The 18,768-nt window shown below is 41.3% G+C and overlaps 1 protein-coding gene across 5 annotated transcripts in view; it reads left to right on the top strand.

The window, feature by feature from the left end:
• Positions 1 to 18,768, top strand: part of LOC310736587 (teneurin-1-like) — a 257,458-nt gene that overhangs the window by 68,257 nt on the left and 170,433 nt on the right. For 4 of the 5 annotated variants that reach the window (XM_083560159.1, XM_083560158.1, XM_083560157.1 and 1 more), the window contains one exon: positions 18,132 to 18,360. In XM_083560159.1, the coding sequence (XP_083416285.1) occupies positions 18,132 to 18,360 (229 nt within the window). Of the gene's footprint in view, positions 1 to 14,492; positions 14,562 to 18,131; positions 18,361 to 18,768 lie in introns of all 5 variants that reach the window. The other variant, XM_083560155.1, reaches the window with a different exon arrangement.

Below are 18,768 nucleotides of genomic sequence, written 5' to 3'. Positions count from 1 at the left end.
CCCAGGAGCGTTCCTCCGGACCGTAACCTTCCCAGTCCACCAAATACTGAAGGCCTCTCCCCCGTTGTCTGGAGCGTAGGAGACGGCGCACCGAAAAGACGGGGCCCCCGGCGATTAAACGGGGGGGTGGAGGGGGTCTGGTGGAGGGCACCAAAGAGCATGCTTGGACCGGTCTGAGGCGGAAGACGTGGAAGGTCGAGTGGATGCGCAAAACAGGGAGCTTGAGACGCACTGCCACGGGATTTATTACCTTAGAAATGGGAAACGGACCCATGAAACGAGGGGCAAGCTTCCTGCATATGGCCTTGAGGGGTAGGTCACGAGTAGAAAGCCAGACCTTCTGGCCGATCCGGTCGGCGTTTGCGATAGGCCCAACGCCTGTAACTCTGGGATGACTTTAGGAGGGCTGCCCGGGCCACCCTCCACCTGTGCCGACAACGCTTGAACTGGGCCAGGGCAGAGGGAACGGTGGTCTCGGGTTCCTGTGTAGAGAACAGCGGGGGTTGGTAGCCGAACACATAGAGGCCTGTGGCAGAGGAGGGAAGAGTGTTATGAGCATATTCAGCCCAGAGAAGCTTCTCCGACCATGTGGAGGGGTCTTGGGCGCAGAGAATACGGAGGCTGGTCTCGAGTTCCTGGTTGAGCCTTTCGGTCTGACCATTGGACTGAGTCAAGTCAAGTCAAGTCAAGTTTATTTGTATAGCGCTTTTCACAACAGACATTGTCTCAAAGCAGCTTTACAGAAAACAACAGTGAAGGTGAATGGTGTGCGTTTGTCCCTGATGAGCAAGCCGTGGCGACAGTGGCAAGGAAAAACTCCCTTAGATGATATGAGGAAGAAACCTTGAGAGGAACCAGACTCAAAGGGAACCCATCCTCATATGGGTGACATCAAGAGTTTGGTCATAAATCTTTCAACAATACAGAACAATTTGTGATCATCATAGATCCAGCATCAGCTTCTCCATGCCAGGGCCTTTAAACACTCGGCATCTACTTCTCCATGATCATCCATAGGTCCATAATCTTCACGAGGTGGGACATGACTGGAGCTGGCTAAACCTCAGGATGCCTCGGGATGGGGAGAGAAAGAGAAGCAGTGGAGAGGAATTAGCGTAGCTGCTGTTCATGATATTAACAGCACAAGTTGATAATGTGCATGTAATCATATATTCTGGAGCACAAGGTTGTGATGTGATGTGTGTGATGTGTGTTATGTGTAGGCTTTGCTAAAAAGATATGTTTTTAATCTACACTTAAAGTGGGAGAGTGTATCTGAACCCCGAACACTGTCAGGAAGACTATTCCAGAGTTTAGGAGCTAAATGCGGACTGAGGGTGAAACCCGGAGGAGAGGCTGACGGAATCCCCAGGTGGCGGCAGAACTCCTTCCAAAAATGGGCAGAAAACGTGTTGGAGCAGGAGCCGGGCAGTTTCCTTCGCAGAGGGAAGCTTGGGCAGGGGAATGAAGTGACCCATCTTCGAGAACCTGTCGACCACCGTGAGAATGGCCGTATGACCAGCGGACGGGGGAAGGCCGGTAACAAAATCCACAGCAATGTGTGACTATGGGTGTCGGGGTACAGGGAGTGGGTGAAGGAGACCTACCGGACACCCCTTGGGGTTCTTGTGTTGATTGCATGTTGGACAGGCAGCCACGAATTTGCGAACGTCCCTGCGGACAGACGGCCACCAAAAACGCTTCAGGAGCACGGCCGAGGTACGAGGAGCACCTGGGTGACAGATGAAAGGGGAGCTGTGGCACCACTGGAGGACTTCATAAGGAAGGTGTGCAGGCACGTAAAGCCTATGTGGCGGGCAGCCCTTTAGGGACAGGTTGACCGACGGTGGCCCGCTGGACCTTCTTCTCTATCTTCAGGCTGAGAGCGCGGACGGTAACAGTGGGGGAAAGTATGGGGTCGGGTGGTGGTTCCTTCTCATTAGGGGAGTGCAAACGGGACAAGGCGTCAGGCTTTCCATTTAGCGACCCAGGCCGGTAGGACAAGGAGAAGTTAAATCGCCCAAAAAACAATCCCCAACGTGCTTGACGTGGATTCAGGCGCTTGGCAGTCCGCAGATATTCCAAATTACGATGATCGGTCCAGACGAGGAACGAAACTTCGGACCCCTCCAGCCAGTGACGCCATTCCTCCAGGCCCAATTTAACAGCCAAGAGCTCACGCTCACCAACAGGGTAGTTCTGCTCAGCTCGGCTGAGGCGGCGGGAAAAAATGCGCAGGGGTGCAGGCGGTGGTCCCGGGCACCTTTTTGGGACAGAACGGCCCCTACGCCCAGATCCAAGGCGTCCACCTCCACCACATATTGACGGGTAGGATCCGGAAGGGCTAGGACCAGGGCCGAGGTGAAGAGACTCTTCAGTTTGGTAAATGCCCATTCAGCCTCTGGGTTCCAGTTAAAAGCCTGACGTATGGAGGTGAGTGAGTGAAGGGGGGCCGTGACAGAGCTATAGCCCCTGATGAACCGCTGATAGAAATTGGCAAAACCCAAAACCTCTGTAATTGCTTACAGGTGGTGGGTTGGGGCCAGTCCTTTACCGCCTGAATCCTGGCTTGGTCCATCTGGACGTGATCGGCAGAAAGGACAAATCCAAGGAAGGTGGTGCTGGACACATGGAAATCGCATTTCTCCACCTTAACGTATAATCCATTCTGGAGGAGCTGCCTGAGTACCGAACGCACGTGCTGGACATGTTGATCTCTACAGCGTGAGAACACGAGAATGTCGTCCAGGTATACGAACACGTAGTGGTTAAGCATGTCTCGAAGAACGTCATTCACCAACGCCTGGAAGACAGCTGGTGCATTGGTAAGGCCAAATGGCATAACAAGGTATTCATAATGCCCTGATGGGGTATTGAATGCTGTCTTCCACTCATCCCCCTCCCAGATGCGGACAAGGTGGTAGGCATTGCGGAGGTCCAGTTTGGTGAAGATGACCGAGCCCTGGAGAGAGTCGAACGCAGAAAACATCAAGGGCAATGGGTACCGGTTCTTGACAGTTATGGCATTCAGGCCCCGATAGTCAATGCAGGGACGGAGGCTCTTGTCCTTCATTTCCACAAAGAAGAACCCAGCGCCTGCCCAGTTCCCGGCAGGAGATGAATGGCGCAATCGTAGGGCCGATGCGGGGTCAAGGAAGAGACTCGAGTCTTGCTAAACATTGTACCGAGGTCATGATAGACAGATGGAACAGAGGACAGAGAACATGACAGAGGTCGGGGGAAGTCTCCGGAGAGCATGAGACCGGCCTGGGGGAAGACGGACTGGTCCACCGGTCGGGCCGGAGGCGTGTGGTAGGCCCGCTCCGGATAGCGCGTGAAACGCTCAGAACGACGTTCACGTATTCTTCTGTCAATCCGAATGGCCAGGGCGATCAAGGCATCCAGACCAGGGTGAAGCTCACGGGCAGCTAGCTTGTCCTTCACCTGGGCTGAGAGACCCCGAAAAAAGGTGTCATATAGAGCGGTGCGATCCCACCCACTGTCAGTGGCATCCGTGCGGAAATCTGCAGCATACTCAGCCACTGAACGCTCACCCTGCGATGAAGAAAGCAGTGAGCGTGCGGCATCCTGGCGAGGGGTGGCTAAACCAAAAACCTTGCGTAGTTCCTCAGAGAAGGCAGTGAGGGTAGAGCAATGCAAGGACTGATTTTCCCACTCGGCGGTAGCCCACCGCAAAGCTCGTCCGGGGAGCAAGGTGATAACATAAGCCACCTTGGCCTGTTGAGTGGAAAAAGAGGATGGTTGGAGACTAAAAATCAGGCTACACTGTGCCAGGAAGGACCGACAAAGTTCGGGTTCCCCCGAGAACCGAGCCGGGGGAACGAGGTGTTGCTCCCTAGGAGCAAAAGCGCCAGGTGTGGGCTGGACCTGCGGGGGGGGGGGCCGAGCCGACGGCTGAGGAGCGGCGACTGGTGGTGGGTTGGGCACGGCTGCCCCTGGAAGGGTGTCGAGACGCTGAATAAGCTGCTGAAGACCCAAAGTAATATCCTGGAGCTGTTGCTCATGGGTGGCGGAGACCTGGACCAGAGCATTAAGGGTGGTCCAAAGATCGATTGCATCCGCGGGATCAATAGCTGGCCAGATTGTTCTGTCAGGGACTCGGGTGCGGGGCTAGGTGAGTGGATGATAGGACCCTAATGCAGGATGCTCCAGACGATATGAATCGAGAGAGGAGGGTTGCACAGGCAGGAAATATTTAATGTCCGAATACAATAGCACAAAAACACAGTCGTGGGCACGCACAGGGTTAAAGTAGAAGAAAAAGATGAGAAGGATAGAACAGGCAGGGAAGCAACATGTCCAAAAACTTATGAGCAGACAACAGAAGCACACACTGGGTTAATATAGAGAAAAAAAAGAAAAACAATAATGTCCGAATACTTTAGACCATGTAGTAGAAGCACACGCTGGGTTTATACAGAGAAAAGCAATAACGTCCGACTACTTATGAACACACAGTTGCGGCACTCACTGGGTTAATTAAAAGGTCCGTGGCACCGGGAGAGCGAAGCAGGGGGCGTGTCTGAAAACAGAAGCGAGTCCGAAAGCAGACAGAGGGAGTGAGCTGGAGAACAGAGCAAAAGGGGAATCCAAAGATCCAAAAACCGAGGGCAGGCAAAAATCCGAAAAACCGGGAGATCCGAAAATGAAAGTAAACTTTCCACAGGGAAAAAAAAAAGGCAGGAAGGTCTCAAAAGTGCGGAGCCAAGCAGCGAGCGCAGGCAGCCGGTGGCTATTTATACAGAAACAAGATGGCGGGCATGCCGGTGTTGCCGGCTGAAAGATGACGCTGAACCGGAAGCGGACGTCGTGCACGCGGAAATGTTCAAGCGGCTGGCTGACCCGATCAGAAACTCTCTTCACCTCCACTACACTCTTAATGTACTCTTCCTTAAATATCACCTCTACACTATTTCTCTTTCCATCCAAACCATGATAGAACAGTTTAAACCCTTTTCCAGTATTTCTGGCCTTACTCCCTTTCCACTTGGTCTCATGAACACACATCTACTTTTCTCCGCTCCATCATATCAGCTAACTCGCTCCCTTTACCAGTCATAGTACCATTATTTAAAGTGCCCACCCTAACCACCACTCTTCTACACTTCTCCTTTTTCTGCTGTTTCTGCAGACATCTTCCTCTTCTATTTCTCCTTTAACAGCCAACAGTAGCCCAATTTCCACTGGGACCCTGTTGGCTAACAATACCTGTGGCGGTCGTTAGTAATCGGGACTTGACTGATCCGGTATGAAATTCTGGTTCATGATCCGCATATTTGATTTGGCACATGTTTTACGGTGGATACCGTCCCCATTTATCCAGGCTTGAGGCTGGTACTAAGAGTGCACTGGCTTGTGCAACCCTAATGGCTGGGTTTGTATTAGCAGTTGTTTTCATTCTTTAGTTGTTTTATTTAATAACATTTTAATACTTCCTCCACTCAAAATGCTATTAAATAATGTTGCTTCCAGTAATAGTACTATTTTTATTTTTATATGAAAAGCCACATGCTATGCAATAATAGACTTGCAATGTAAAATGGTACCTTTTGTAATGTAAAACTGATACCATTTTATATACATATATAGATTGTACTCTTTCCTTTTATAACATTTGTTTTTTCAGTAAAATAGGTTTTCAATATTTAATAGCAGTAAAACTTATTCTTTATACTTTGCCACAAAGTAGAATCCCTTAGTAGTTTTAAGGGTTATCTAAATGATTCACTGACAATTAACAAGAGAGGGTGAGAATCTGCTGCTATGCAAATGTGTCACTCTCCATCTGCAAGCCTTATGTTCTGAAAGGGAAATAGAAAATAGCTGCTAATAAGGAGCCAGTGATATGAACTGATTGACATCAGCCATCTTTTGCCTGTCCTGATTTGCAAATATGAGAAACTACTTTTGATATAGTATATTTTTAATTATGGTACTTGTGCCTGGAATCTGTGAGACCAGAAAGAGTCTGTTCTTCTGGGATAACAGTGACAGATTCTTACAACATTTTTGAAGGTTTAGTTGATGGCAAAGATGCTTTCGCCAACTTTCAAATTGCATGAGGTCTAATGTCACACATTGTAATTAGGATTCCTTTAATGTGTCGTTGCATATGACACAACCACTGAAGACTTTATTAGTAACACTTTTATACCTTCTTGTTAATGTCTGCCAATCATGTGGTAGCGATGCAATTCACAAAACCATGCAGATATGAGCGAGCTGTCAGGGTAGTGACCACGAGAAGGAAGCAGAAGTAACTCAATCATGTTTAATAAACCTTTCAGCACACAAACACAAGACTGAAAGCATACAAACCATAATGCAGGTTTAGTCCATAATGCGGGTATAATCCGTCAGGAAAGTATATTCCATAAAGGGAAGTAGAATCCGTACAGTGAAGGTAATCCATGCATTCGGCACCGGGTGCAGGAACCAGCGGAGAATGCTGCCAGTCGGGAATCCAGGAGATCACTAGCATGAGTTCGTAAATCCAACAGCCAGTGGGGTCAGAATGGGAACATATATAGGGGAACAGTAATGTGGAACAGGTGTCGGCGATTAGCACCGGGAGTGGCTAATAGAGAGCCGCTGAGGGGGCTTGGCAGGGGGATCCCTGACACCAGCAGCTTTGGGTTATATTTACATCAACTAGAACAGAGAAACATATATATTGAACGATTTTGATTGTGTAATTTTTGTCTGTCAGTGTCAGCTGAAATGCTTTGTTGCAGAAAGTGGTCAACGGAGAACGTTTGAACAATTTTCTTTGAGTTGATTAAAATGTACTGTAACTTGAATAACCACTCTTGCACATTTGTAATGATCATTTCAGGATACATTTGTTGAAACTTTAGTTGAACAGTCTGGTCCAAACTGTCTGGATCCACTTCTTTCAGCTGAAAACAGAAAGCTGATGCTGCAGTGGTCATAGAGTCACCAAATAAATTAACTGCATTTCATTGCCACTGTAGTCCGAGAGTAAAACATTTGAACCTACCAAACCTTTACAGTTGAAGATTGGAAAAACTGGAAAATTGGAAGTGTCTGCTAACAGCATGAATCCATGGACCCTTCATAGCAATAATTTATCTATCTACTAATGCCATTATAATGCTTCATGCTGCAAAGCAAAAGCTATCCCCAAATGTTTAATGAACATGAAAATGGGTTCAGTGATATACATCTTGGCCACTAGATCTTTATCAATTTAAATTTGTTGGAGTGTGGTAGAACTGGATGTTCACAGCATGAATCATGAGGGATCCATGATACAAAAAATTAAGGCCGCTCTAAGAGCAAAGCGAGGCCCTACCAAATACCAAATGTGATTGGCAGTGACTTTTTGAAGTATGCACAGACACAATAGGGTATTCAAACACAAGCTAATCAAAGAGTGCCATGAACAGCCTAAGGGGGAATCACTGATACATACTTATAAGTGTGATAAATATAATGAATAGTAACCAAATTAAAAAGCAATATACAGCATATAAGAGGTTTTAAATAAATAAAAAAAACGTAATATATGTGTCAGGAAATGAAAGAGGTATTATTATTTTGATACATTTTCAGGCATTTTTCTTACCTAATCTTTTTGTTAAAATAAGACATTTTGATTTAAAACCTCTAAGGTATCAAATTACAATAGGATTTTTGTACAATTTACTTTTATTTATCAACTAAACTTGCAGATTATAGTTTAATCAAGCATGGCCACATTTGATCAATTTCTTTTATATGCTGAATGGATAGTTCTAAAGTTCTATTTTTTTGCTGAACAAGTTATTACTTGTTGCCAGTTTTACTTTATTCAACACAGCTGTACAGCTTGTTCAGCAAATTTCTAAATGTTGAAGAAATAGTGTTACTGTAATCAGTTTACAGAGAGAAGTTTCTTTTTAAATGTGAACATTTTATATTTAAGTTTGTAGAGAATACACTGAAAAACATTTATCATCATGATGTGGTCTTAATAGTCTTAAAATGTCTTTCTCTACTGATGTATAACTTTTTGTTACTTTATTAGATGGAGATTGATTTATAATTTATATTTATATTTGAGTTTTGCCACTGGCTCAAAATAATTGGATTAGTGGAAATGGTGATAGCTATATTTTTTTGTTGCTATATAAACTCATATAGACTACAGTGAGGGAAATAAGTATTTCAACACCCTGCTATTTTGCAAGTTCTCCCACTTAGAAATCATGAAAGGGTCTGAAATTGTCAATCGTAGGTGCATGGCCACTGTGAGAGACATAATCTAAAAAAAAAAATCCAGAAATCACAATATGATTTTTAAACTATTTATTTGTATGATACAGCTGCAAATAAGTATTTGAACACCTGAGAAAGTCAATGTTGATATTTATTACATTTTTGTAATAACAGTACACAAACCAGCCTTTATTAGGCAATTTTTATTACAGCAAAATATTTCATAATGTTGTTGTCTATTATGCTCTTTGGTAATTTGCTTTTGCTTAATTGTTATTTTTTAGTTCTATCCAAAAATCAGCCTCTAACTATAATAAGAACCATTTATTTAATGTGGCTCAGTTTATATTACATGAAAAATTTCTGCTTGGCTCTCTAAGTGACATGGATGGGCCTCCCTGTCAGAATGTCTGATAAATCATGCAATATATTTATTAGATATGTATTAGGAATATGTAGGCCTCACTTTTTTCAGACGAGAGCTTTTCTCACAGAAAGTTTACTCAGGCATGCATTTCAGTACATGTTGCTGTCACAAGCTTCTTTTCAGCTTTTTGCACAAGCACAGAAAAAGGCTGGTAAAAGTAGTCATCTTTGGCAGTTTTTTACCAGCACAATTCATATACCAAGAGAATCCTGAATCTGTAATGCTGCTAATAGGATCTTGCCTAGAATAGAGCTTGTCTCATAAATTTGTGAGTGGGAAGCATGAATGCATGTGTTTTCCATAATAACAACCTAGGCACTTGATGCCATGTAGGTATAGTGACACACGATTTAAAGAAAATTTGTTTTCTTGCATTTGTTTATTATTCAAAATTTGTCTTGCCTTCTCGATCGCTAAGTCCTTCACAATTAGTGACATTCTTTATGTTTACCATGTTCCCTTCTTTTATTTACATCTGTATTTTACCTGGATCAAATATTCTTTGCTGCTCAATGATCATGATCAATAAACAGTGTAATAAACTTAGAATTAGGTTAAGCATAATTAGACTAAACAAATCCCTAGTTACTGATATAAAAAGTCAGTTTTGGAGTTGCAGAGCTTTCAAGATAAATAAGTAAAGGTCTGGCAGACCTAGCTAGAGTTTCTGTTATGTACTACTTGTTTGAATTGGCATCTTTATCATGGAGAGGGTAGGACTGATTATTAAGTACTGCAATCAGAACCTTGGTGTTAATCAGGGCCTTTCTTTACCACACCAAGCATTCTCCCACACCTCTGAGTAAGAGCATGTTAGGAAAGAAATTTTTATTTTCTAGAAACAGATACTTAGTTAAAAAAAAAATTCTGCTAAAAAAATTTAATAAATAGAGAGCAAGAGGTAGACAACTCTATAGACAGATACATTATAAAGATCAAATATAGATTTATTTTTTATTTTTCATTGAGAACCACTTCTCAACTAAGCATCTTCTTAATTATGTTTTTAGATTTAACTTTGATGAATTTTAGGAATGAACTACGAAAGGTATATGATTGAGCATGCCACTTCTTTCTCAATTTGAGGTGGAATTTTTTGTTGAATCTGTTTTTTCAGTTATGGTTGCACAGATATGTCTCTGTTGACATATTTTAGTAATAGCTTTTTCATTTTCCATTTCCGTGTATAGGGCAATCAAATCTTTTTGATGATGACTCTGTTTATCTATCTATTAATTCTCATCAGAATTCATCATCCTTTTTCACAGTCCTTTTGACAGTTCCATTAAATCATGCTGTAATGTTAACACATACTGACAGTAAATCTTCCTGGTTTCATTACTCCCCTTTCCAATTATTCACTCCTTCATTTGAATAATAAGGAAGTAAATATTTGAAATTGTCTCAAGACAATGACACACATCGTAATGTTCACTTACCCTTCCACCTTCCTGCTGGGTCTCATAACCACTAGACCTCAGCCTACACACTAATAGTATTACTTTTATTTTGCAATAGAAAAGAGTCACGATATTTTAGAGTTGAACGATTCATATGAGCAATTTCAAGTTCATTCTCCTTTCATTACTCAAATTTAATTATACCTATTTATTTAAATCCTAATCTAAATGTATTCTAATCTTACTCGTACCTTCTTTGGGTTTATGTATGAGGAGTATGTTTAATCTTCGAGCATGTTGTTATTTAGTATTGTTGGCAGCCTCATTGTTTTAACAGTCTATTTTTAGCCACTCTCCAGGAGAACTACTTGTTTTTATCAGTCAGAGAGCAGATGTCCTTGCAACATCCAAAAGCAGTAAAAATTAAGTCCAATTCTTTATATTTAAGTCTTGACAAATTTGATTACCTTTTTAAAGATGCATTGGCTGGGCCTGTTTGATCACTCATGTGATTATTTTGTCACTCGCTGTGACACTCCAGTGGATATGTTGTTTTGCAAAAGATGTTTACATTCTGCGACAGCTTGATTTTACATGTTTCGCCACACCCCTCTGACTTTAATGCTGGATTGTAAGAGCTAAATCGCTATTGGCAGTCCTTAGGAGAGCCAGTGGCCAGCAGTGCACATGACATTTGTTCTCTTCCTGGGAGGAGAGAGCCTTTTTGGTAGGAATTTCTCAGCAGCGTGGCTGTCACGATGGGGCTCATCATCTGCAATAAACTGCTAGCAAATGCTTGTTGAATAATACATGGGGCTGAGAATTTAGAGAGAACACTACTGATAGTCACGTTGATTTTAGAGAACATACAATTATCATTTTAGATAGCAATTACTACTGTTGTATTTTATTGCATGCATTTTTTTCTTTTTCCTACTCTGTCTGTGAGGGTAATATTATATACAAATTCTCATTATGTGTGACTGCACTTTGAAGTTGATACTGCAATAAAATTATAAAAAGTGCCAGTCTAGGGATGAACATTTTATTAAGATTGTATTTTCAGGGGCTGCTGGATTATAAGAAATTCATACTTGAAATTGGCAACACTATGAACAAAATGGGTAAAAATAATAATAATACAGTTATAATAATAATACAGTTTACTAGAACTATGAAGATAGTAATGTATCTCTGAATCATCAAATACCCAAGACAAAATAGGTCATGTAGAGGGAGGAAAAAAATTGCCCTTGATGGCCAGGTCACTTAAGAATAAAATTAACTTAACTTATGTGTGCATCATTTTGTGTATAGTATAGTTTTATAATGAAGCAATGCTACAATGTGAATATAAAACTAAAGCTGTCTATAAGAAGTCTATTAAATTACCCATATGCAAAGAGCTGGCCGAGCTCAAGAGAATAATGAGGTAGCTACAACTCGAGATTTAACAGGCTGGAGGTCTTATTTTTGTGCAGGATTCAAGAAATTATCTGTTATGTTATGGAGGAATGCACAGTGCAATATCCCTGCAATAATTGCGCTGTTTGCATGTGACTGATTAATGTGCAGGGTAGAAAGAACCAAGATTTACATTTAAGTTCACTGTATAGACTTAAGACTTTTTTGAATTCACAGTTTGTTCCCTTTAATAACCATGTATTCCCATGAATTTCCATATTTTCCTTTAAATTCCTATACAAATTTTCTTGAACATGGAATTTTGCAACCCTAATCACAATATTCTTGTTTGGAACGCAAGTAATTGTTGTGCTGCATGATCGAAATTGATAAACAGCTTTTTACTACAAAGAAAATGAAAGTTTCAATATCTAAAATAATGGAACATGTACATCATGTACAGTTTGGTATAATGGCTTAACTTTTTGGTAAACTTCAAAATATCAATATGAAAACCCATCCATTCAAGTTGCACAAGCCAGGCCCGGGCCCGGATAACTGGGGAAGGGTTGTGTTAGAAAGGGCATCCAGCATAAAACATGTGCCAAATCAAGTATGCGGATCACAAATCAGAAATTCATACCGGATAGGTCGAGGCCTGGGTTACCAATGACTGCCACAGGTATTGTTAGCCAACAAGGTACCAGTGGAAATTGGGCTACTGTTGGCCAAAGGTCTACAGAGACAGCAGGGAAAGGAGAAGTAACTAGAACTGCAGTAAGTACAGGGGAATAAAGTTAATCAGTCACAGAATGAAGTTATGGGAAAGAGTAGTGGAAGCCAGGCTGAGAGAAGACGTGACCATCTGTGAGAAATAGTATGGTTTAATGCTGAGGAAAAGCACTATATACCACATTCTATTCGCTTTGGGAATGTTGATGGAGAAGTAAAGAGAAGGTCAGAAGGAGTTGCATTGTGTGTTTTGGATTAAGAGAAAGTGTACGACAGGGTGCCAAGAGAGGAGTTGTAGTATTGTATGAGTAAGTCAGGTGTGTCAGAGACGTATGTAAGGGTGTTGAGGACATGTATGAGGACAGTGTGACAGCAGTGAAGTGTGCAGTAGGAATGACAGACTGGTTCAAGGTGGAGGTTGGACTGCATCAAGGATCGGCTCTGAGCCCTTTCATGTTTGCAGTGGTGATGGACAGATTGATGGACGAGGTCAGACAGGAGTCTCCGTGGACTATGATGTTTGCGGATGATATTGTAATTTGTAGCGAGAGTAGGGAGCAGGTTGAGAAGAGCCTGGAGGGGTGGAGGTATGCGCTGGAGAGAAGGGGAATGAAGGTCAGAAGGAGTAAGACAGAGTACATGTGTGTGAATAAGAGGGGGGACAGTGGAGTGGTGCGGTTGCAGGGAGAAGGGAGGTAAAGGTGGAGGAGTTCATGTACTTGGGGTCAACAGGGCAAAGTAATAAAGAGTGTGTAAAGTGTGCAGGCAGGGTGAAGTGGGTGGGGAAGAGTGGCAGGAGTGATTTGTGATAGAAGTGTATCTGCAAGAGTAAAAGGGAAAGTTTATAGGACTGGGGTGAGACCTGCTATTTTTATGGTTTAGCGACAGTGGCATTAAGTAAAAGACAGGAGGTGTAGCAGAGCTGAAGATGTTGAGGTTTTTGTTGGGAGTGACGAGGATGGACAGGATTAGAAATGAGTTTATTAGATGGACAGCACATGTAGGACGTTTTGGAGACAAGGTGAGGGAGGCACAATTAAGATAGTTTGGACATGTGCATAAGAGGAACATGGGGTACATCAGTAGGAGAATGCTGAGGATGGAGCCACCAGGAAGGAGGAAAAGAGGAAGACCAAGGAGGAGGTTTATGGATGTGCTGAGGGAGGACATGCAGGTAGTTGGTTTGAAAGAGGTAGATGTAGAGGACAGGGGGGTATGGAAACGAATGATCTGCTGTGGATCACCCCTAATGGGAGCAGCCGAAAGAAGAAGAAGAAAAAAAATAAAAAGATGAATACGAAAATATAAAAGAGGCAAAATTAAAACCTTTAATGTTACATACATTTATTCATGCTGTCCTTTTTTACTCATATATATAAAAAAATTTAACTTCACCGAAATTCTTTTTTTTTTTATATAATAAATAAACATTCGTTTTACTAATGCACCAAGTCTCAAATCAAGCACCAAAATCCGCCATGATGCACACATTCGGCAATTAAAACCACCCATGTTCCGTTTGGTGTCCTGGTGATTTACATAATTTAAAACAGCATAACTGCTTTAAAACATTTACAAGTATATTTTGACTTCATGCTCTATAATTAGTATGGTTTTACTAATATTAAACAAACATTTGCATAAAACATCCATATTTTGCCATGCACATGTTGATTAGAGTATTGAAAACTTGAAAAGCATATATTTAAGGTGCATTTAGAACAGATAAAAATTTGATATTTAGTTGCGATTCAACACTGGGTCAGAGCCTCTCTAAAACAGTGGTCAGTATCTATCCAATGTGGTTCAAGGAAGAAAGAGTGGTGAACTGGTGACAGGGTCATGGTCGGCCAAGGCTCATTGATGCAGGTGGAAGGCAAAGGTTGGCCTTATGGTCTGATCCAACAGACGAGCTCAAAATGATAAACAATGCTGTTAATGTTTGACATGTCAGGACTGTTTTGGCAGCAATGAGGGACCAACAGAATATTAGGCAGGTGGTCATAATGTTGTGCCTGATCGTTTGAAAATTAAATACATGTAGACATATATTCCTCAGAAACTGTAGGTGCACTCAGTTCCATGCATATTTCATAGCAGCATTGACCTGTTTCTCAAACTATGACATGGTTCCGTTAAACAAGTACTGCATATGTTGCCTTGAGTCCAGAATGCCTTCTGAAGGTTGATGCTGTGTTGTACTGTGCCTCTTTTGATAGGTGTGCTCAGTCTAGCGTAACGCTCCTGTTTTGCTCCCAGCATGTACATACTTTCTCTTGCCTCTTCAGAGCATGTCACCCCCATTGACCCCAAATTTCAGGCTGACCCAAGAGGATTTAGGACAGCGCACTTTTATAGCAGGTTACGTCTCATTTATCTCCCATTTCTCTTCATAATTTCTAAACATGTTCTCATGGATGATGAATAATTTTAATGGTACTACAACAGTTTTTTGTTTACGTTTTTGAACTTTTTTGGACCTCTCTAGTTAGATACAATGATATATAACGAAACCCTCACTTAAATTATCTCTCCTTTACTTTTTAACCTTTTCCAGACTGATAGATCTCAATTACTTTCTTTTTAGTTTGTTTCTGAATTTCTTTGGATCTCAGCATGATGTCTAGCTTTTGAGGATCTTTTGGTCTACTGCACTTTGTCAGGCAGGTCTTTTTTAAAAGATTTTTTATTGCGAACAGGTGTGGCAGTAATCAGGCCTGAGTGTGGCTAGAGAAATTGAACTCAGGTGTGATAAACCATAGTTTTAACAGGGGGGCAAACACTTTTTCACACAGGGCCATGTAGTTTTGGATTTTGGTTTCCATAAATAATAAAAATATTCATTTAAAAACTGCATGTTGTGTTCACTTGTGTTATCTTGTACTAATATTTAAATTAATTTGATAATCTGAAACATATTAAATTAGTTTCAGATGATCTGAAAAAATAGCTTGGCACACACGAGAAGCGGCACACTCCCAGTAAGCTGGATGAGCGTTTCCTGCGCCCAGCATCACAGCCTCCATGCCGGGACCTACCATTTTTCCCCGACCTGCACACTGAGCTGTCCAGGTCCTGGGAGGTCCTGGGAGACACCATACATAACCCGTACCTTCTCCCCAAGAACTTTGCTGTATGTGAATGTAGTAGGGTTAAAGGAGTGCGGCTATTGAACGATGCCCAGGGTTGAAGAGACGTTTGCCGGCTATCTCTCCCCAGGTGCAACATCGTTCAAGGCCTACTTAACTCTCCCCAGGTGCAACATCACTTAAGTATTGCCTACTAAAACGTTGAGAGACACTTTGGCGTTAATAGGCAAGGGTACGCAGCAGTAGGTCAGGCCGCGGGTTGCCTCCACACAATGAGTGTGTAGCAAGCATACCAGGCCGACCTACTGCAAAAGATGAACGAGGATTTAATCTCTGAGGCTGATGATTTAAGGAGTTAGGTCGGTCCATGTCAGCTCTAGCAGCCACAGAAACGCAATCTGTGGCTCACCTCGACATCAGAGCCTCTCCCGGCTCCTCTGTCCTGTGTTCTGGTTGTGCTCAGACACACTAGGCAGGGACTAGTCAGTATACCATTATTGGACACTTGTTTCCAAAAAGTGTGTTGACGCAGCTCAAGTTCCCGAAGGGGAACGTCTTTAGGTTATGTATGTAACCCTAGTTCCCTGAGGGAATGAGACGCTGCGTGGAAATGCCACACTCCCTGCATCCTTGCGGTGCTTACCTTCTCTTTTTCAGAACCTAGCGTCGCTACACTGCTCTCGCATTTTGTAGCATCATCCTGGTCCGTGCCGTTGCCCCGGCGGTGACGTCACGTCTTGCCTTTCACACGTGATTCAGAGCGCGGAGGCATTCCCAAAGCGTTGTGACGCAGTGTCTCGTTCCCTCAGGGAACTAGGGTTACATACGTAACCTAGAGACGTTCTTTCTTAAAGGGACAGGACTAATTTGGGTCTGTGGGAGTCAGAATCCTTGCTGGTTGGTAGGGGATCAAATACTAATTTAACTTGATCAAATACAAATTAATTTATACAAAATATAAATTTATTATTTCTTTCTGGATTTTTTTATATTCTTTCTCTCTCTGTAAAATCAACATACATAAAAATTATATAGTGTTCATTTCTTTGTAAAGGGTACATTTACAGCAGGGGACGAAATAATTATTTCCCCCACTGTAGCTTCAAAGTGTGAGATGAACATTCCATTCATATGTTGGGAAGCTTTTGGACTGGAACCTTTGTGCCATTTTTCATTGCAGGTAAAGAAAAATGTGTTATTTATATTCTTTTCCTAAGGGTAAGGAATAACTAAAGTTTCAGCATACAAGGGTTCTTGAAATACCCTCAAACTCAAAGCTTGACTGTGTACCCACTGTGCCCTCTAACCTGTGTTAAAAACAAATCTTAATACTGTATATTTGAACAATATTCTTTTATGAACTGTAGCACCATGATTGATTCAACTGTCAGGAAGAAAAGGAAATAGGAAGGAAGGTTAATGTTTTAGTATAGTATACTGAGCTAGCATATCTTTAGCATCAGTGTATTTCTCATTATATCAGTGCTGATATAATCAACAATTATCAATCAACTTTCATCAGTTCATACTTCCACCAAGTCTAATAACCGTGTTATTTCGAATGAGAATACAATTCATTCAGTGGCATTCTAAAATCATTGAACCTGAGTAATCATATGCAAGTTTTATCTTCAGCCTTCAGATAAAGCAGATATCAGTTACTTGGTTTTAAATAACGAACAAGTGAAAAAGAACAAGTGAAGCACAAATTAACTTTGAAGATATTGATCTAACTACACATAACTACAATCTACATCCAGCTAAACAGTGCTACATTTGGCATGCTATAACTCAAGCATATACTGTAGTTTACCTACCGAAACCAGTATAGCATTGAAATCATGTACTTTTCTTCACAGGTGTTTATAGATGATAAAAATAAATCTTATGTCATCTTATGTATTTCTGCAAATGATTTACAATAAACGTGTCATCTGATATGTAATAAAGATAAATATCCTCAAACTATGCCACAATTGTACAACGAGTGAGGAATTCTCAAACTAATGATCCCAAATTAGCATAATGTTTACAAGTTACAGGCTCTTTGCAAATCAATAGTCCACTAGTGGTTCCTTCTTTTCAGGGCATTTGAAATGTGCTCTGCTCAGTGCTTGTGCAAAGGCACTGATTGATTTCACTCTTTTATTAGCTTCAAAATGGCAAGGTTTTCTCTCATCTCTGTTTTTTATTTTGGTATATCAGATGACTCAGGTCTCAAAACACACACATACCCACACACACACAAATGATTGTTTTTAAAGTTATTTTATATGGATATTTTAAGGTTTTTTATTTATTTATTTATTGGTTTAACACCATTATGATGATGGTGGATAATGTTGTTGATTGTGTTGGTTGATGGTGTTAATCTGTAAACAGTTTGTTTGCAGAAAAAATATAACTTGGGGGAAAAAAAAACATGTTATTCTAATAATTCATGTATATTTATTGTTACAACAAATTGCTTTTGTTGTAAAATATTAACATATAATAAACATTTGCCATTTTTTGCTTTGCATGACAAATCATCTTCAACTATAAAGTACATTACACTAATACTTATTATATAAATATATATGTAACAATAGCTATAACTTCGCTTAATATAATTTGACTGAGTTTGTATTTTTTGCTTTTTTGTATTTTTTGCTTTTTCTAAATTATGCTAAATTGTGCAATTGTGGGCTTTAATAGTACGGTTTGTAGTGTAATTGCTCAGAAAGCAATTAAAAACATGGACAGTATATTCTCTATTGATTTATTGTTTTGTTTGTTGCGGGATAATTTAGGATTTGCTGATTCTTATGCTGTTTGCATGTGTATCTGTGTTTGTAGAGCTCTCTAGCCATCCAGATGGACAGTTCACATTCCGACCCCTGCCTCCACCACCTCTGCCACCCCATGCCTGCACCTGTACTCGGCCAGCACCCTTTGTTCACTCCACAATGCAAAGGACCACTATACCTGTCCATGACCACAGCCATAACAACCAAGAATCAGAACTAAGCAGCAGACAACCAGACAACAACTGGGTGCTCAAAAGAAACATCCCACTCGAGGCCAGGTTAGTACTAAGAGCAGGTATTTTATTTATTTTGGTCAGGATTGTAGGGGATCTAAAGCATTTCTCAGACGCTATGATGCACATGTATTCGTACACTGTCCTGCTGAAATGTCAGTTCTGTTTGTTCGTACGGTGTATAGGACATACATATATATATATATACAACTAATAGTTTTTTCCATTGAAAAACAGTGATAGGTTTACGCCTTTAGAATGATGTATAGTTAGTCATGGTTACTCTTGTCCCTTTTTAAATCTATTGCTAAACATTAACACCTAAGAACAATGGGATATCGGTCGTGCTGGCGGGTTTTAGAGGTTAAAGTTTTAAGAGAGCACTATGAACTGTTTAAACAATATATATGGATACATATTTAAAATGTATAAATTATATAAATGTATCCATAT

This window comes from Silurus aristotelis (genome assembly GCF_946808225.1).
Source record: "Silurus aristotelis genome assembly, chromosome: 14".
Classification (NCBI taxonomy): domain Eukaryota; kingdom Metazoa; phylum Chordata; class Actinopteri; order Siluriformes; family Siluridae; genus Silurus; species Silurus aristotelis.
This window is presented reverse-complemented; position numbering and strand designations above follow the sequence as displayed.